The following is a 21,219-nucleotide window of genomic DNA, read 5'->3' on the forward strand; positions in this document are numbered from 1 at the left end:
TGTTCCCCATTGATTTTTTTTGCTCTTGTCTTTCAGGTCCTGTTCTGCCTCGTCCCGTCCGTCGCCCCCTTCCTGGGCGCGCCCGGTGTAGCGCGCCTTTGGGGGGGGGTTCTGTGACGCCCGCTCCGTCCGCTCCTCGTGTGTGCCACGCCCCGTAATTACCCACGTGTGATTTCCTGATCGTGCCCAGTCGTGTCTTGTTTCCTGCTGCCTTGTTTCATGTATTTAAGTTCCTGATTTGTACTAACCCGTGTCTGTCATTGATGTTAGTTGGCGTTACATGTTCCCAAGTCCTCGTCTGTCTAATAAACCCCCGTTTGCCCTGATTCTGCCTGCTCGCCTGCTTCCTGCCCGCTCGCCCTGTCCGTGCGCCTCACCCGCAGACGCCGAGCGTGACAATATATATATACACAGTACTGTGCAAAATGATCTCCATGTTGATTTAAACCTATGATATTATGTCTGTCAAACTGTTTGCCCTTAACCATTTCAAAATCACTCCTAAAGTCATCCCAGTACTGGCAGTATTTTCAATATACTCATGTATTTTTTGACATGACCACTAGCTCACCTCATATAGCTAATCAATGCCTCAGTGACTTTTTAAAACTAGTTTCATTAATTAATTAAGTGAGCTGGTGGTGAAATTTAACAAATACATGAAATGGCCGAGGTGAACCTGAGGAGAGGTTTAGGAACCATATTGGTGTTCATCTAACCATCCAACAAGATATCAGTAACTTTTTGGAGAACATAAGAAATTCCTTTTAGTTTTTTTGTTTTACTCATAATTTGCACATTCTAATATTAAATTTTCTTTTTCATACTGAGAAAATATACATTTACTACCCAGATAAATAGTTTTAAACATTTCCTATGACTGCCTAAGACTTTTGCACAGTACTGTATATATCTCAGGATTCCTAATGAAACAAGACTTATGTGTTTTTTCTGGTAATTGGTAATCACCTACACTACTTCACTGATGATCAGGTGCCTTTCTGTTGTTGTACTAACGTGCCTTATTAAGATTTTATGTTATTTACGTTTACTTAGTTAATATATGATTAATTAGATTATATCATTATCTTTACTGAGTTACCTCAGGACCGCTGCAGGTTTTGAGTTAATAAACTGTCTGCCGTCTGCCGCCCCCTGCTGGCCAAAGCGTCGCCGCTGCGATATCAGGCTGCTGCGCTCAGTGAGCAGAGAGCGCGGATTAAGTCTGTTACTCAGTTACGTTCTGGGCAGCGCGGAACCGGGACATTAATGGGATAGAATAGGAAGCCTTTATTGTCAGTGTACAGGTAGCAAATACAATATATAGACAGAAATATAAAATATACATATAGAGGGGAGGGGAAAAGCTCCCCCCACTCATCAGGCTTAGATTTCATTACATTTTATTTTATTCAGAATCAGAATGAACTCTATTGGTACAACTGCATGTACTATGAATTTGTTTAGGCAATTTTGGTGCATTTACAGACAACATAGAACATAAGTCATATTGTATGTTTGTTCAGCTTACAGAACCAAATTACTTGTTTTTTTTAACATACGTCACACGTCAGACAGAGTAAAAAGGGTTATACTGGTTATAAAGCAGAGATTTTACCTTTTTGCCGTGGAGAAGCAGCGACATGTGACACTCTGATACGGTAAAAATGATTCCTCCAGCACACAGTGAGCTATCCCAGCATGCACAGCGACACGGGGGAGTTTGGATAAACACAAAACCCTGGACAGAGGGGTTCAGTGAATGAGGAGGTGAAGCTGTACAGGAGGGTCAGTCCATCAGAGGAGACTCTGTAGAAGGACAGAGTACCAGCCGCCTGGTCCAGATACACTCCTACTCTGCGGGAGCCTGAGGGCTTTATGGGTATGTCAGTCTGTTTATTATTGTGACAGACAGAGTAACTGTCAGGAGAGCAGAACAGCATCCATGACTTGTCATTGAATCCAAGCCCACAGTCAGCCCTCCCTCCTTTCCTCCCGATTCCTTTATAAGTCACTGCTATCCGGGCTCCATCTCCACTCCACTCAGCCTCCCAGTAACAGCGACCAGTCAGACTCTCTCTGCACAGAACTTGGCGCCAGCAGTCAAATCTCTCTAGATGATCAGGATATGGCTGCTCTGCCCCCCATGTCGCCTTCCTGTTCCCCTCTGACAGAGACAGGCGGCTGTTTGCTGTGTTGGGGTCCAGCGTCAGCTGGCAGGAGTCTGTAGGCAAGAGGAAGAGCGATTAATCCCATGATGAAGCCCAGCATCTCCATCATTATCACTGTCACACCTCACACACTCACTAACACAGAACTCGCTCCAATACACACATTTTATTCCCAATATACTCATGTAGCCGCCCGAGTCTGCGGCGCTCCGGCTGCCCCCTGCGCTGTGAGACACGCCGCGCTGAGAGACTCGCTGGGGACCCAACTGCACTTTAGCCTGCGCTCTATTATTCTGTACGATGCATAAAATATAAAAAGTCAAATATGCGAAATACCTCAGGAAATGTTGGACGCCCGCGCGACGCCGGCGGGAACACGCGCCAAAATAATGCGCGTGTTAAACTAATGGCCTTAATTACAGGTAAATAAAATTACAAACAGCATTCATCAAACATATTAACCATAAAATCATACGACAAAGATTACCACTAAAAGTGAGTTTCTCTTTAGATCACAATATGAATTTCTTTTAATCCACTTTGGACACACACCTCTCTCCAGCAGCGAGCAGACGCGACGCTCCCAACGCGGACGCATCTAGGCTGGTTCTCCGCAAAGCGCATCACCCGCGTATTACACCGCGTATGCGTACATGGAAACGTTCATATTTCTCTGGTCAAGCTGTGTACTTTGCACATGCGCACGTGTCCTATTTAAGTATTATTAGTAGTAATTCTGATATTCCCTACACACGTACCACACTCGCGAGGTCTATTTATGTTTCCTTACGTTTTACAAATTCAGAGCGGCAGTTCACGGGGCTGCCAACTTTGATCAACTGGCTGGCGTGAGATTTTCAATTCGGGACAAGTCTGCACACATATGCATACACATTTATATGTATATGCAAACTACAACAATCCTCATCAAAATAATCTATGTTGGCGTTTAAAGACGAATTTGGAGTGCGGCAATCGGTCGTCCGCGGAGGAGTAAAATGCATCATAAAAGTCTACACAAACACGTCCGCTTGTACGTGCGTGGAGAGGTACCAGTCTGGCCGCCAAATGTTTTTTGTGTCTTGATTCCGGCTTCGTCTGTGCACCTACATGAGGATAACAAGACGCATGCGCGACGTGCAGTGCCACCAGAAATTGGGGTGGCAGTATGGTCACGTTTTGTCACGGAACATTTTCTTTACTTACGGTACAGATAGTATTACAGTAGCATTTGATTTTTTTAAGAATGAGTGTCCAGAAGAGCTGTATATTTTCACAGACAAGAAAAAAATATTCCGAACACTATTGTGTCCTTCTTTGTACAGCATCTTCAAAATTCAATGGCAATTTAAGTTTCTAAGAAAGCAGTGTCATGCGTACAAGGTACAATGAAATTCTAACCTGAAATTCTTACTTGCCTATTTTCATAAGCAGCATTATTTTTCATACAGTTCCATCCATCCATCGATTTTTTTTGCCACTTATCTAATATATAACATATAATCTATATATAATGTAGTACAATATATAATCTCTCAGGGTATATATATATATATATATATATATATATATATATATATATATATATATATATAATAATATATAGAGATTATAATATTATATATAATCTCTGGGTCTGCCCCCGGGCCTCCTTCCGGTTGGACATGCCCTGAAACACCTCCCCAGGGAGCCGTCCAAGAGGTATCCTAGAACCATCAACTGACTCCTTTCAATGCGGAGAAGCAGCGGTTCTACTTTGAGCCCGGATGTCTGAGCTCCTCACCCTCTTTAAGGCTGAGCCCAGACACCCTGCTGAGGAAACTCATTTATGCTGTTTGTATTCGCAATCTCATTTATTCGGTCATCACCCAGAGCTCATGACCATAGGTGAGGGTAGGAACGTAGATCAACCGGTAAATTAAAAGCTTCACCTTCCAGCTCAGTTCCCTCTTTTTCCAAATTGCTGCACTGGAATCAAGACTCTGAGATCAAAGTCAAATTGAACTTTATTGTCATCTGCACCATATATAAGTATACAGAGAGATGAAATGACGACACTCAGGGCCCACAGTGTAAACATAAACTTAGTCCAATATAGAAAACAAGACAAGACAATGTGCAAAGGACTTACAGGACAGTGCAACTGAGGAAGAGGAGTAGATTGTGCAATATACAGTAATGTGCAATATTGTTAGAACTATATTAAATATATGATGTTTTTTCTGTAGTCAGTTAGACCTGAATTTACCATCATGCACACTGTAACAGCCTGAGTTCACAGTGCAAAACAGTGTATGATCATAGTAGTAACAGCAGTAACACGTCTAACATTTATAACAGCTGAAAATAGGAACAGAAGCAGAATAATGGGGCAGACAGAGAATAATGGGGATTCTTATTATTGCCCCCATGTCAGAGTGACAAAGTGTTAAGTGCAGCGCTTAAGAGTCGGTCTGTGGCCTTTAGTTATGGGGTAAAGGGGGGGGGGTTAAGGTAGTGATGAGGCAGAGTGAGGGCTATGTGAGCACTTCCCTCGTCATCCAGGGCCTTTGGTCGGCTCTCGTGGTCATTGATCACAGACTTTATATACACCAGCTGGCCACACTCTTACCGACTGGTTTGTTGTGTTTCAGCAGGGATTTATACACAGGAACCATGAACACAGTGACATGGTCTGAGTAGCCGAGGTGGGGGGGGAAGGGCCTTGTAGGCCTCACAAACGTTTGTGTGAACATTGTCCAGACAGATTCTCTCTAGCTGGGAAGTTCACATGTTGGAGGAATTTGGGTAAAACTGGCTTCAGCAATGATGAAAAAAGACTCTGCATTAGCTTAAGGACCTAGTTGTAGGATTGGAACTCGGTGGTTAAGTGAGGAGTGTCTGTATAGAGATGCTGCAGCAGGGCTACCAAATTAGCAGCTCACTGTGGAGGCTGCGATTGTACAACATTTTTCCCCAGCTTTATTAAACATCCATCCATCCATCCATTTTCCAAACCGCTTATCCTACTGGGTCGTGGGGGGTCCGGAGCCTATCCCGGAAGCAATGGGCACGAGGCAGGGAACAACTCAGGATGGGGGGCCAGCCCATCGCAGCAGGTAATGCATGATGAAATTATTCATATACTTTTATACTAGCCGAAAGCGGGAGAAAAGAGAAGAGAAAGAATAAGGAACGGACAAGAAAAAAGAATGAAGGAAAGAGAGGGAGAGGGCAAATACAGTTCAAAGTCATTTTCAACACTTTTGCCTAGAATCAAAGCTAGAACTTTATATTGGATGCCAATTATCAACTAAAAGAAAGTCTGTATTAGGTTTTAAAATTATATTGATTATGCTTTGGCATAATTTGGCAGGAAGTACTGAGTTTATTATGCTCTCATTTTATATTTGCCGTAAGAAAAGAGCAAGATTTTCAGTGAAAGGTTTATAAAATTCTGAGGTTAGACTGTCTGTTCCCGGTGATTTATTATTTGTTAAGTAATTTATTGCTGCAGACATCTCAGTTAAATCAATTGGGATGCCACAAAGTTCACGATCCGCATCAGTTATTCCCATGATGTTTGAGAAGAAATCAAAAATCTTCAATTAAGACTAATGACATGCAAATTATTAAAGTAAAGCAGAATTTGGCTATTTTCTTGATGTCATCTGCAGCATTTCCATAAATCCTCTCCCGCATAATGCAGTTGTTCCTGACTTGCTGACTTTCCAGCCTAAAGAAATAGGCTGAGTTCTGCTCACCTTGTTCAAGGCACAAGGCACATTTTTGCCACAATCTAACAAAGGCTCCTTCTGCCTTATGTTTATATATAATCATTCAATTTATTCTGTAAGTCACCTCCTACATTATTTTCTGTATCAGTAAGACGGTTGACTGGTTTGCAGGTTAAAGCAGTAAATCTGATTTATAATTTAGTTTTCTTCATCTCTTCCAATTCACGCCAAGTCACTACTAAACCTTCTGACAAATTTAGTTACATCATGTTATTATTGCAATACTTTTTTCTGTATTGGGTCTGTTCTAGTGTAAGTCAATTATTCATTCTGTATTTAAAATAGCTTCTTTATTTTTCAAGATTGAACTGTTTAATTTCCCGTTTGAAGATATTTTATATCCAGTAGACGATGACAAAGATTGCATGTTCTCCCCATGTCGTCCTGGGGTTTCCTCCGGGTACTCCGGTTTCCCCCACAGTCCAAAAACATGCTGAGGCTAATTGGAGTTGCTGAATTGCCCGTAGGTGTGCATGTGTGAGTGAATGGTGTGTGAGTGTGCCCTGCGATGGGCTGGCCCCCCATCCTGGGTTGTTCCCTGCCTCATGCCCATTGATTCCGGGATAGGCTCCGGACCCCCCGCGACCCAATAGGATAAGCGGTTTGGAAAATGGATGGATGGGATAGACGATGACAAAGATTGCATGTTCTCCCCATGTCGTCATGGGGTTTCCTCCGGATACTCCAGTTTCCCCCACAGTCCAAAGACATGCTGAGGCTAATTGGAGTCGCTAAATTGCCCATAGGAGTGCATGTGTGAGTGAATGGTGTGTGAGTGTGCCCTGCGATGGGCTGGCCCCCCATCCTGGGTTGTTCCCTGCCTCGTGCCCATTGCTTCTGGGATAGGCTCCAGACCCCCCGCGACCCAGTAAGGATTTTCCGGTTTGGAAAATGGATGGATGGATGGATAGACGATGACAATATGGATACATGGATGTCAATGGCTCGGTGGTCAGAAAATGGTGAAGGTATAATGTTTGTTTAAATATTTCCAAATTCATTAGAAATAAGCCAAAAATCAGTTTGCGGCTGATTTGAAAAGGTGCTATTGTTTTATCTCTTGTTTAATCTCTTCCATCATTTTTTTCTTTTTTCACAGCCTGTCATCATGACTATGTATAGTTATTGCAGTCACTGGATGATTAAATAAAACCAGACAGTAGTAAAACTGCATGTAGTTCATACTACACGGTAAACAAAACAAGTCGGTTTGCAGCTCTACTCAAAGCGCGTTCGTCAGAGCGCCATCTTGACTCCCTCGTCCTTGTACAACATTTAATGCCACAACCTCATACTAACAAGTGAGACTGGAAACGAAGGAACCGACCAAGATGGTTTTCTCACACTGCCCCCTGGTGGACATGACCTTTAATCCTCCAGATAGATGTAAACTAAGCACGCAAGTGCAGTCGCGCTGTGTGAAGTCATGGCCCTAAAGCACAGACTTAGGAGATGTTCAGTGTCACAACCAGTTTGGGGAAGACTGCAGGTGCCGTCTTAGGACAATATTAGTGAAGCAAACGTGAAGGAAGCCCCCCCCCCCCCCCCCCGGACCTCACTGCCCATAGATACCGTAGCTCACACAGGATAAGGATGCAGATAACAGGTCTTGACGAGCTCTTACTGAGTGATACCAAAAGTTCCTGCTACCCAAACAAAGCGAGGGCAGTTTCCCAGCTTTCAGCATTACAGTGCATGATGACCTCTAGGACAGACTGGGCCCTTACACCCCCCGCCCCCCACTTATTTTGTTTGGATCCCCTGCTGCAGCTACAGCCCACACTAGTCAGTGAGAAGTAGCCCCAGTGTCAGCCATTCCTGCTCTGACTGACTTCAGGGGGAACAAAGTGCATCAAAGCCCACAGCTACTCTCTCTCATCTGACTCCAGTTGTGTGTCACCTACACACTGGGTCAGACAATGTGTTTAATACATTAAACTGATCTTTACTGAATATCAGGTCTGTGGCTGGAAACTCATTATTAATGACTGATTTTATTATCAAGATAAACCTTGATTTTTATGCTTTAAACTGAAATGGGGTCAAATGAAAACTATGCAGCAGCCCTGATCAAACCAGCTACTCCTACTTGCCCTTTATCAGTGAGACTAGAGCACTTAGGGAAGGAGGTGGAGCAGCCGCCTTATTTAATGGGTTTTAATTATTTTTACAAGTCAGGCACTACTTTCTGTCAGAAGGGTAATTATGAATCTGAATGAACAGAAATTACATGTGGAGTTTCTAAAGGGTCCGTTATTGGCAGTGGGCAGTGGTGGCTTAATGGTTGTTGGATTGAATCCCCGACCAGCAAGGCACCGCTGAGGGACCCTAAGCAAAGCACTGCTCTCTGGGCGCTGAATTAGCTGCCCCTTGCTATGTCACGATGTCACATATGGGTTAAATGCGGAGGACACATTTCGGTGTTGTACACTGTGTGCTGTGGTGTGTCAACACTGATCGCCAATTAGAATTATAATCCTCACTGAGCCTCTTTGTTCAACATCTACATCAGGGGTCGGGAACCTATGGCTCGCGAGCCAGATGTGGCTCTTTTGATGGCTGCATCTGGCTCACAGACAAATCTTTAATAAAAAAAATAATAACGTTAAAAATATAAAACATGCTCATGTATTTCAACCCATTCATTTCCTACCGCTCATGTTCATGGTTGCAGGTGGCTGGAGCCAATCACAGAACATTAAGACCAACCTACGATCACGTTTAACGGATGGAAGTCTCAATGCCTGCATGAAGCTTAACCTCACGACGTATCACCCAGACTACAAAGCCACCAGCAGAACTATTCAGCACCATAAGTCGCATTAATGGTAAGAAGTACTTTATTCATCATTGGTTAGCAACAGCATAACAGCGTTATTAAAAAGAATTCAGAGACTTATTGTACATTAAAAATGTTGGTCTTTTACTTGTATTTAGTTTTAAACATATTGTATGGCTCTCACGGAATTACATTTTTAAATATATGGCGTTCATGGCTCTCTCAGCCAAAAAGGTTCCCGACCCCTGATCTACATGCTTCCATTTGCTCAGATTACGGAACACTATAAAATCTCTGGAACACTTAAGGCCATGTTGTTAGTAAATTCACAACAAATAATAATCCATTGTTATGCATTATAATCATGGTTTTAAATATTTATCAAAAGGCATAACACATTATAGGCATGCTTATTATGCATAATGAATTATTTAAGAAGCTCTCATTTTTAATGCACTATAAATACCTTCATAATGCATTAAAATGGTCGGTATAAGCATTAAGGATGCTTTGTATTGCATTATGAAGGTATCTATAGTGCCTTATAGTTGAGTGTGTCATAAAGCATTCATAAAGCGTTATAATCATGGATATAATGTGTTATGCTTTTTCATAAATATTAATAGCTGTGTTTAGAATGCTTTATGACTGCAGTATAATTAAGCAATGACATATGAGAAGATGGAAGGATGGACGGATGGATGGATGGATAAGAGAAGATACTCTGATATATCATGGCTGTGATTCGGTCAAAGGCACAATGGCAGCTTATAAAAACTTATTCTGGAACAGAAAAGAACAAATCCCACAAAACTGAATACATATGAACCTTTACTCTCACTGTCACCTATGTTCATTTTTTAAACTGGTGGAGACGCAGGCAGGTTCTGAAAAGGCATCAAGTGACAACCAGCCCAGCACCGGCTCCATGTTGGTGGAAATGAGGCATCAGTACAGTGTTCCCAGGTCCAGCCCAAGTTCTGCTTAAAATCCGCCCAACGGAAGTTGAAACCAGCACAATAAGAGAGAGAGAGAAGGATTTCTCTCTAAACCAGATATGGAAAAGCTTGTTCATGTGTTTATTTCCAACAGGCTAGACTATTGAAATGGTGTCTTTGCAGGTCTTGGTAATAAATCAGTCAGACAGCTGCAGCTCATCCAGGATGCTGCCACCAGAGTCCTCACTAACACCAAGGAAGTGGAGCATATCACACAGCTCCTTAATCACTGCACTGGCTTCGTGAGCATCATAGGATTAATAATTAAATATTACTTGTGTACAAGGCACTAAATGGCACTAATCTCCTTGAACCTTGTGAAGCATCCAGACCCCTGAAGGTTTACTCAGTGTCCCAGAATGAAGACCAAACAGGCTGAAGCAGCTTTTAGTCTCTGTGCTCCCTGTCTGTGGAACAAGCGTCCTGAAGACCTGAGGTCTGCTAACACTGTCAGCTCATTATAATCAGGGCTTAAAACGTTACTGTTGCTGCTTTGTTTCAATAAATTAAATTAGCAGGAGTTTAGTTATACGCTGCCTCTACAATGTCACTTCTTTTTAGTTAACTGTTCATTTGTTTTTTGGGCTTTTAGACTTTTTAAAATTGTCTTTTAAATTGACAATGAACGTGTTTGTAAGTCCCACACCAAAGTTCCGAAATACTGAAAAAGTATCCCAGCTCCAATGGTGCTTTTGGTACTGGAACTTCTGGTACTGGTACTTGACCGGAAGTCAATGGAAAAGGGAAAGAACCAAATGTACCGTACCTGGTGCAGTGGAAACACACCCTGAATAAACTTGCCTTACTTAGCAATTGGATTCAAAGTCTACTGAGATAAAAAGCTCATGTAAATGTGAAAGACCAGGAGGCAGCGGGAGAGAGAAAGAGAAGCTCCACTAGCAGAAGAAAATGAAACACAATAAAACACAATAAAACACACTCCACCTCATATAGGGAGAGAGAAGCGTGTGTGTGAACAGACTCACAGTGTAAGAATTCTGCTCTGGTCCTGGGCACTAATACCGGTAGGACGGTGTCTTTGGTAACTAGAAGGAGACAGAGAGAAACAGGGATGTGAGTAAAAGAAATTTACTTGTGGGAGATGGACTTCACTCACTGTGGAGATAACAGCAGTAGGGTATTATCATTATGAGGGACAATAACAGGCATTTTAACAAACTGCAAATCATGGTAAATTACACATAATACATATTTTTGGTTTTTGTAATGTAGAAGAAACATGTTTCATGTGATCTGGGTTTTGCAGCCAGTAGAATTTGAGGCTCTTTCACCAGTTATCACAAAGATTTAAACTTACTTAAAACAAACTGACTTGGTCACACAAATGTGAGGCTGACTGTACTGCATACTCTCTCTGCGTGGTCTACATCGGGGGGGTGGGGGGGGGGGGGGTGGCAATCTTACCCGCAAAGTGCCAGTGTGTACGCAGGTCTTTGGGGTAACCTTTAGGTCAGCTGTTCAACCCCAGGTGTGAGACCCTTCAGCCAATCAGTCCTCTAATTAGTAATCCAGCAAAACCAGCCCTTTCTGGATAAGATTGGCCAGCCCTGGTCTATATTAACATGAACAGACTAGAAAATCTATTAACCTGGGTGATGGATCTCTGCCATTTTCATTCTGCAAACATTCTCCAGTTGATCTTTCAGTTCAGAAACCGCCTTCCTCAAATTCCCAAAATCAGATCTTGGACTGACAGAGATTCTGGGTCCAAATCCAGCTTCAGGAGTGACAGGAAGAGCCTGGCGCCTCTACAGACACACAGTCTGATTAAACAGCTTCATCAATACAAATGTGTATTGCAATCTAATTAACAGGACCATTAACATCTGACCAATGGCAGAATAGTTGAAATACAAATGACAATATGCATTCATTTGAATACTCTGGTTTTCTTATTGCTAAAGTAGCTGTTCTGTTACCTGGAGGAAATGGATGTGATCCTCTGTGTGTGAAAGCTGCTCCAGCTCAGAGTGTCTCCTCTTCAGTTCATCAATCTCCAGCTTCAGTCTCTCCATGTCTCCTTCAGCCTGACTCACTGCAGCCTTCTCCTGATCTCTGATCAGCTTTGTCACCTCAGAGCGTCTTCTCTCAATGGAGCGGATCATCTCAGTGAAGATCCTCTCGCTCTCCTCCACTGCTGACTGTGCTGAGATCTGTTGGTAATACAGGGAGCAGAGGACGGTAAATTACAATTGGCCCCTTTTGAGACTCCAGAGAGCCTCATTGTACAATAGAGATGTGAGCCAACAGGAGGTATAAAAACAGCACAGGGCTGGGGTTTGGAGCGTCACCATGCTGGATGCCTCAGGTACTGAAACCCAGCCAGCACTGATTGGAAATGATCACTCATTACGCTCATACACTGTCAGCTGCAGGGATTTGGCAGAGACTGGTGGCTGTATGGGGCAGGTTGGTTGTCACCATTAGGTCTCAGTTTAATATGTGACTTTTTTAGTGTTTATTTGCATTTTGCTGGGTTGTGAAAAGTTGCATTTTTCTCAAATGGGAATTTATGGTATTTTTTTAAATAAATAAGCTACTACTGCTTCAACACTTGGTTAAACTCTGTAATCTAGCAACTTTATCCCACTGACCCAGAATAACCCAGAGCAGCATTAATTTGATTAATCCGCGCAAGTCTGTAAATCTGCAATCTGTTGAATCTGACAGAAGATTCAATATGATCACAAGCCAGCTGTTATCTTCTCCTCAGGTTCATACTCACTGTGAATGAGGCCACAGCCTCTCTCAGCACCTGCAGCTCCTTCTCTCTCATCTGAATTCTCTGCTGAAATTCCCTCTGTGTTTCACCCATTTGTTTCTACAGATAGGAAACAAGACGACAAAACAAGTTTGTTTCATTAGCTGAGATCACATTCATTTATCATCCTGTCCAGGGTGGACCCCAGCATTGGGCCCTATGCTGCCTGGGAAAGGCTCTAGGCACTCCCCCTGACCCTGACCTGGATTACCGGTTAGGAGATGGAGGAATGGATGGATGGATGGATGGATATCCGTAAATGATTTATTAACTGTAGGTAGGATAAACTGGACATAGACCCTTTCGTCCTGTTTCCACCTGGTATTAACATGCGTCCTGGGTGATCCAGTCACAAGTGGACAGCGCTAATTACCCAGGACGCATTGAAGATGCATTGAGATCCGATCACTCAACCCACATTGGGAGGTGCTCTGGGCTGCATATGGCCACATTCTTATAGCAGTGTGAAGGCGAATGTGTCCTGGGCTGCATTGCAGGACCAGCTACTCAACTGACGTCCTATTAGATTGATGTCAGATCGCATGTCAGTTGAGAATGGGCCACTGTGTAGTAAACTGTATACTGAACAACAATAATGCAGGGGTGCATGCGCGAGTGCTGACCCGCGGCAGTGACATTGTGTATGTTTGTCTACTTCGTTGCATGATAATTATATTTGACAATACGCTGATTAAGATTGCTATACTTATTTTTTGCCCTTGTAATAGTTTGGGATATTGTAAGCGGACATGGAGGAGAAATGTGTTACTCGAGGCATGGCGATCCGGTATCCAACGCTCGTGTCTATACCAGGGAGGAACTACTGAATCTCCGGTATTCCCTCAAAGGACCTCCGAAATTTCCCCTTAGCCCTCCTGGAATAATCTATCCTCGATGGAGCATTAAGAAGGAGGTGGGATTCGGAACAGGCTTAAACGCCGTGGAAGCCGCTTCCCCCTTCCGACAGTAACTCTTTCCAGCGTGAGCTCACTACTGAACAAAATGCATGAACGTGCTGCACTGATAAAGTACGATAGGGATTTCAGCAAGGCTAACCTGATCTGCTTTACTGAGACATGGTTGAACGAGGATGTCAATAATATCAGTTTAGATGGATATTCTCTAGTTCGCTGTGACCGGGATATAATACAGACGGCAAAGCGAACTGGAGGTGGACTGTGTATGTTCATAAACTCCAGCTGGGCAACAAATATCACGGTACGTGACATCGATTGCACCACTCATTATGAATTAAAGACTGTTTCATTCAGACCGTATTATTTACCTCGTGAGTTTGGTCAGATAACAGTGATCTTGGTGTATGTGCTGAGGCCAGACTTTAAACTCGCGGCAGAGAGGATTGCTGCTAAGTATTATAAGGCTCTACATTACTCTGCTGATGATCCCATCTTCCTACTGGGAGATTTTAACAGATGTGATATCTCTGCATTGCTGCCTAATTTGGAACAATATGTCACATGTCCGAAAAGAATGAACAGAACTAACTAGTAATAAAAGTATTGATTATTATTATTATTATTAACTATATATTTATGTTACAGGAACGTGGAAGGTCCTTATGCTTATCGGTCCCGCCCACCTTTGGGACTGTCAGATCACAGCGTCATCCACCTTTTACCAAAGTATCGACAATCCTTAAAGAGAACTAAACCAACTGTTTTGCACTGTCAAGCCTGGACAGAAAGCTCGGTGGACATACCGAGGGGTTGTTTTGAGGCAACGGAATGGGATTTGTTTCTAAGCGATAAGGACTGTCAGAGCAATTATGAACTATTAAATGACACCGTAACTAGCTATATTAATTTTTGTGTGGACTCAGTAATTGGAACAAAAGAAATTAAAATCTACCAAAATAACAAACCATGGGTTAGTAAGAAACTTAAATACCATCTAAATGTGAAGAAAATATCTTTTATGCAGGGTGACTTAGGAAGAATAAAGGAGCTGACAAAGGACACTAGACGATTAATAAAAAAGCCCAATTGAATTATGAAGACAAGGTTGAGGAGAAACTGAAGAGTGGAAAATCATTGGACATAAACAACATCAACTCTCCCACCTGTACTCACAGATTTTGACAAAAAAGGCACAACAGGTCTATCAAGATTTCACTCAGCCACTTCACTGTACCTTCCAATCATCAGGCAGGAGACTTGTAGTCCCATTAGCTAGGAAAAAAGGCTACAAGCGGTCATTTATCCCATCGGCTGTAACCATCCTGAACAAAGACTATTTTTCTTAGATAAATGAATTAGCAGCTAGTTTTATTTTATTGGTATCTTATGTATTTTGTTTTTAATGCATTTATTTATGTTAACTTTCTCACTTGGAGTAAACTGGACTGATACTTTTAGTTGCATTGACATATGTTCATTGTGTATAGTGTTGCTTGTATTGTGTGTTGAATTCGTCACTGTCAAAAATGAATTTCCATCTGATGTAAATTTGATGGACAATAAAGATGTATTCTATTCTATTCTATTCCATCTTTTCCCCTGCAATACTGAAAAATTTGAATCTGCTGGGATGTTGGTTTAATATTTAATATCCTCGTGTGTGCCACGCCCCCCTGATTATCCACGTGTGCTTCCTTGATCGTACCCAGCTGTGTCTTTTTATTTGATTTGATCCTGTCTTTTTAAGTCTAAGTCTTGTCTGTGTCCCTGATCTGTCATTGATGTTAGTCGATGTTCGTGCTTCGTTCCCTGATTAAACCTCGAGTTCTGCCCTGTATCCTGCCTGCCTGTCTGTCCGTGCGCTACCCGCTTTTCGGCGAACACAACAATTAATAGTCATTATTGTGTCCAAGGTTCAGTTTAATTGTATGAATACATAATATCAGATTTGGGTGAGGGTATTACCCAATAATCTGTATAATTTTCCCAGTATGGAGACCAAGAAACAAATGATTGATGAGGCTTTGGTCAATATGCACAACCCTTCACCATAGTGGATAACGCTGGATTTAGGGAGTTTGTGGGCATCCTGGATCCAACCTACATTCTCCCATACAGGCAAACATGAAAGGGTTTGATGACAGAAACATTTAAGATAGAAAAAGAGAAAGCAAAGGAAGAGGTGAGAAAGGCCAAAGCAGTAACACTAACATCTGACATGCAGACATCCATACATATGGAAGCTTATTTAGCAGTCAAATGCCATTTTATAAATGATAAGACTGAGCTATCGAATGTATTATTGGGAGCCGGAAAATTCCCAGAGCCAGTTGGAGCTGCATTGGTCACTCTGAAGACAGAGCTCACATAGCATAATGACACTGGCCACACTGCTGGGTCCAAGATATAAAACTGCAGGTTTCTGTAGCCAATCTAATGCTCAGGCTGCTGTACCGAACTAATAAAGAAGCAGATGTGACATATAAGACAATTAACCAATAACAACAGTGCAGGGAAAACAGGCAACAAGTGCAGTAACTTATATTAATGAACACAAGACTAGGAAAACTCCCACAAACACTGAAAGTAAGAAACACACACAAGGAATTCAATACTTAGAAAGTACAGAAACATATGGAACATAATAAAACAAGGCACAAGCTTCACAAGGAGAACAGAGAACTAATAAACACTGGGAAGAATAGAAAACCAGTAATTAAATGAAAGAGGTGAGGTTGGTTCCTGATCTGCCTCAAACCCATGACCAGCTGGTCCCAGCCTCTGTGTCACACACTCATCCCAATGAGCCAAACGCAGCCATGTGGGGAAAAGGAAGAACACACTAGGGCCAAAGACAATGAGAGGACAAAGGGGATGGACAGCGATGGCTGCTGGCCACACAGGGAAGAGACACAAGGACAGGCACTGAGACGAAGCTTCATTATTTATGTCAAAGCTGCTCCACGCGTTATTAATATTAGTGAAATGTGCAGGTAAAAATTTACAATAATGTAAAATTAAAGCATGTAGGTAAGAATGTGTGTTCAGTAGCCTAGCAAATGGATGTGTGAATAGAAACATATAATAACAGTGTAATTGTTTATATAGTTTTATATTGGGCTGTCTGGGGGCTTGAATTCCTGGTTAGATATTCAGTCCCACTCCAGCCCTGACTACTTTTACTTCACTTGTTCCAAGTCAGACATATAATTCAGCATATCAGACAAAACAATGAACCTCTTTGTTAATATTTTCATAAATTTTGAGCTTCACTGGTTATCATTAAAAGCCAAAATATTAACCTATAGCAACCAACACAATGCATTAAAGGCTGAACCCTTTAATCTTGAATAGAGAAGTATTAATCTACGTATATCTTAGTACTGAAAGACCTTATTTAACATGTACATTTGTACTGTGTTGATGTTGGTAAGGTAAGGTAAGGTACGGAGGTAAGGAGCACACACTGAGTACAGTGCCTTACCGCACCCACCACACAACGAACCACCTCAGGGATGAGAACCTGAGTGCAGCCGTGCAGTGGGTGACACCTCAGCACCACACCAGTCCCAATGGAACAGTGTGAGTTTTATCCAGTGGCTGCAGTGCCAATCCTGCAAAAAACCTCTTGATGCAGTATAAATATGCATGTGGATAATGGGAAAAGTTAAACTTTATTGTGAAAATATTATTTTATAGGGGCGGCATGGTGGTGCAGTGGTTAGCACTGTTGCCTCACACCTCTGGGACCCGGGTTCGAGTCTCCGCCTGGGTCACATGTGTGTGGAGTTTGCATGTTCTCCCCATGTCGTCGTGGGGTTTCCTCCGGGTACTCCGGTTTCCCCCCACAGTCCAAAAACATGCTGAGGCTAATTGGAGTCGCTGAATTGCCCATAGGTGTGCATGTGTGAGTGAATGGTGTGTGAGTGTGCCCTGCGATGGGCTGGCCCCCCATCCTGGGTTGTTCCCTGCCTCGTGCCCATTGCTTCCGGGATAGGCTCCGGACCCCCCGCGACCCAATAGGATAAGCGGTTTGGAAAATGGATGGATGGATGGATGGAATATTATTTTATAATAATGATTGTCTAATGAATATCGCAACATTATTACGAAACTTAATACGATATGTAAATTTTAAAAATTTTAAATTATACATGGAAGGCAAGTGTTATTATGAAATATAATACCTTTTATGAAATTATTTAATAATAAAAGGATACATTATTGAAATATTTATCATTTTATTTATATTTTTTGATATACTTATTTATTTTATTTTGAGTATCATGGTGTTCCGTACAAACATCTTAGGCGGTTTAGTTACCCTAACATGTGCTAATAGCTTCTGATTTCTTCCTGTCCTTTTAATGTTCAGTAGATTCTGCATACGGACGTTACTGTCGAACCTCGTTACTACGTACAAGACGGGATATCAAAAACATGTCCGTTATAAGCACAGAACATTGTAACCACTCAGTGCAAGATGGATGAAAGAACTCACGAAATATCCATGTAAATGATCAAACTTTAATAGAACAGACCCTTAAATTGACTACAAAACAAACGAACACATTATTACTTGTTAAATAATTCAACAAAGCTCATTTGGATCCTTGAAATTTTCCTTAAATTACTCACGATTACTTAGTGCCGGCCGGCGATAAACGGCAACGAAAATACACAACGGCTGGTCAAAATGGATTTTTAAAATAAACATTCGCATCCAAATTGGCATTTGGCCTGAAAATATTAATGAAATATTGGTCAAATTAATTATTTCTGCTTTCGTTTTGGAGACATTTTGACACGTGCTGAATGACAAGAGGAAAAACGTACGGGGCGCCCTGCTGTTATTACCGGAGTCCGGCCGTGACGGAATAAAGCCAGCATTGCCAAGCAACGCAATAGACAAATGTGCATTGTCGGGCGAAGATCAGGTAGATATAGGTAGATGCAGCGACACAAGTTGTGGTGGGCGGGGAGAGCGCTGCACGTTGTAACGATGGTTAGTTTTCGTATTTTCTCTAGAAATTTGGATGTTGTATCAAAGTTTACGCTGTAAGGGTGTACGCTGTAAACAATGGCTGCTATTGGAATAATACATAGGCTAAAAACGGGAATTAGAAACCTGTACGTTGAAAAAGTTGTATCCGGGGTACGTAGTAACGAGGTTCGACTGTATTTACGTGCTTATTTAAGTTACTTTGGAAAGTGAGATCCAGTTACAAACGGATGGTCAAGATGGATGTGGAGACGCATGTTAAAAACAGAGCCTCTGACTCAAGGTGTTTTAATAGTAACAATAATTGATACTTTCACTGATCCATCCATCCATCCATCCATTTTCCCGCTTATCCTACTGGGTTGCGGGGGGTCCCGAGCCTATCCCGGAATCAATGGGCATGAGGCAGGGAACAACCCAGGACGGGGGGCCAGCCCATCGCAGGGCACACTCACACACCAGTCACTCACACATGCACTCCTACGGGCAATTTAGCAACTCCAATTAGCCTCAGGATGTTTTTGGACTGTGGGGGGAAACCGGAGTACCCGGAGAAAACCCCACGACAACATGGGGAGAACATGCAAACTCCACACACATGTGATCCAAGCGGAGACTCAAACCCGGGTCCCAGAGGTGTAAGACAACAGTGCTAACCACTGCACCAGCCCACATTTAAAATTTATGCTTTATAAATTAGGATTTTGCCATCTTTATCATTTGACTCTCTGCCAGCCCCCTGGAGGACGAGCTCCCCCTTTAAGTCTGGCTCCTCCCAAGGTCTCTTCCTATGTTTCTCCTTGCCACTGTCACCTCTGACTGTCTCTCTGGGGACTTTGAGCAGAGATAATGTAAAGCGCTTTGAGACAATGTAATGTTGTGGAAATACGCTATAAAAATACAAATTTATTCTTTAAACAGTTCTTTAAACTCCCCCCCCCCCCCCACAACTGGCACTCTGTCGGTGAGAGCCAGCTGACTGCAAAGGACAGCCACCCATAGCAGTACCCAGAGAGCTGGGGGCTAAGGGCCTTGCTCAGGGATCCCCCAGATGTACCAAGGCCAGGCTTGAACTGACAATCTTCTGATCATAGGCAGAGAGGCTTAGCCCACTCAGCCACAGGCTGCTCAGAACTATCACACTCTGGGGGTTTCATGTTTACTGCACCATTCTCAGTAAACTCTACACACTAGAGTGTGTGAGATTAAAATCCCAGGACGGAGGCTGTTTCTGAGGTGATGGAGCCGCTACTCTTATGCTGAGCTCCATTTACCTCGGAGGTCGGAACTCGGAGCTGGGAATGACGTCACAGACGAGTTAGACACGTTCCAGTGCAGCCAGTCGGACGGCAATTTAGCAAAACCAGGGACCAGTTTCAAAAATCAAGATTTCTTCCTTAGCCAGATTACTTGTTGGATTTAATGTGTCCCAGTTTAAATGGCCTTTTTCTTCATTGACTTATATTTAGCCCGACAAGCTATATGGCTAAGAAAGAAATCCTACTGGCTGAAATGGGCCCCATTTTCAGTCTGGCTAATTGTTAGCCATTGTTAACAATATCAGTTAGTAACAACACATTCCATGATATTTTGCACCCAAAAACACCATACAGTAGCAACACCTCCACAGATAGCAGCTATACAGTACTGTGTGTATGACTGATTTAATGAGCTAAAAATAAGATATAAGTGCTAATAAACAGTATAAAACTACAGCTTTAACTTCTGCTGATAATAGGCACGGTCATCTTGAATTCTGAGGTCAGGGTTGTGTAGATTCCTCTGACTTCAGTGGCCTGTACTACTGTGGCCCTAGTGAGTTCTTCTGTACTATGAAGGGTTACTGGCTTGTCGGGGTAACTTTTCGGATGTAAGGTATCACAGTTTAAATGAACTTCATATTCGTTCACTTACATATTTCCCAGCTTACCTTAAATCCGACAAGCTAGTAACCCCGCTAATAAGACCGGACAAGCAGGTCATGACAACTTTACCGAGCCAGACTTGTTCTGAGTGTTTCGTAGCAATTACACTAACATGTGTTAAGACAAAATCCATTTATTTAAAATTAACTTTTAGATAATAACAATAATTGATACTTTCATTGATCCCTTTGGGGAAATTCTTTTAAATTAGCCTCACCTGTATCTCCGCCCTTCCTGTAGCAGCTGAGACTGTATCATGGCCTCTGTGTTCATCCATCACACACAGCAGACAGATACACTGCTGGTCGGTACGGCAGTAGACCTCCAGGGGTTTGTCATGGTGGGAACAGACCTTGTCCTTCAGATGGCTGGTGGCATCAATGAGCTTGTGCTGTTTTGCATGGTGGAGTTTATTGTGAAGCTGCAGGTCAGTTTCACAGTAGGAGGCCAGACACACCAGGCAGGACTTGACAGCTTTGTGTTTTCTCCCAGTACAGACATCACACTCCACATCTCCAGGTCCAGCATACTGGTCAGCAGGAGTAGCTGCTTGTAGTCCAGTCTTCTTCAGTTTCTCCACCACTTCAGCCAGCATGGTGTTTCTGCCCAGAACAGGTCTGGGTATGAAGGTCTGTCTGCACTGGGGGCAGCTGTAAACTCCAACATGATCCTCCTGATCCCAGCAGCTCTTAATGCAGCTCATACAGTAACTGTGTCCACAGGGAATAGCCACTGGATCCTTTAGTAGATCCAGACAGACTGCACAACTGAACTCGTTTACATCCACTGCAACTCTGGCTTCTGCCATTTTACCACGAACACTGATAGGATTCAGTTTCGTTTTCTCTCACAGTCGTCTGTGTGTGACA

At 42.6% G+C, this 21,219-nt stretch overlaps 2 protein-coding genes across 2 annotated transcripts in view; both read right to left on the reverse strand.

Annotated features, from left to right (window-relative positions):
- The window catches only part of LOC125740030 (stonustoxin subunit beta-like), a 46,486-nt gene extending 43,573 nt beyond the window's left edge, over positions 1-2,913 (reverse strand). The window contains exon 1 of the mRNA XM_049010714.1: positions 2,508-2,913. The gene's annotated coding sequence lies outside the window, so the exon portion shown is untranslated. The remainder of the gene's footprint in view (positions 1-2,507) is intronic.
- On the reverse strand, positions 1,271-21,208 carry LOC125740031 (tripartite motif-containing protein 16-like). The gene is made up of 6 exons (XM_049010715.1): positions 20,568-21,208; positions 12,471-12,566; positions 11,665-11,898; positions 11,334-11,493; positions 10,711-10,770; positions 1,271-2,224 (listed from the first exon to the last, which is right to left on the reverse strand). Exons 1-6 carry the CDS (start codon positions 21,156-21,158, stop codon positions 1,692-1,694), a joined length of 1,674 nt encoding a protein of 557 aa, XP_048866672.1. The 5' UTR covers positions 21,159-21,208; the 3' UTR covers positions 1,271-1,691.
- Positions 21,209-21,219: the final 11 nt, after the last annotated feature.

Source organism: Brienomyrus brachyistius, chromosome 4 (assembly GCF_023856365.1).
Source record: "Brienomyrus brachyistius isolate T26 chromosome 4, BBRACH_0.4, whole genome shotgun sequence".
NCBI lineage: Eukaryota > Metazoa > Chordata > Actinopteri > Osteoglossiformes > Mormyridae > Brienomyrus > Brienomyrus brachyistius.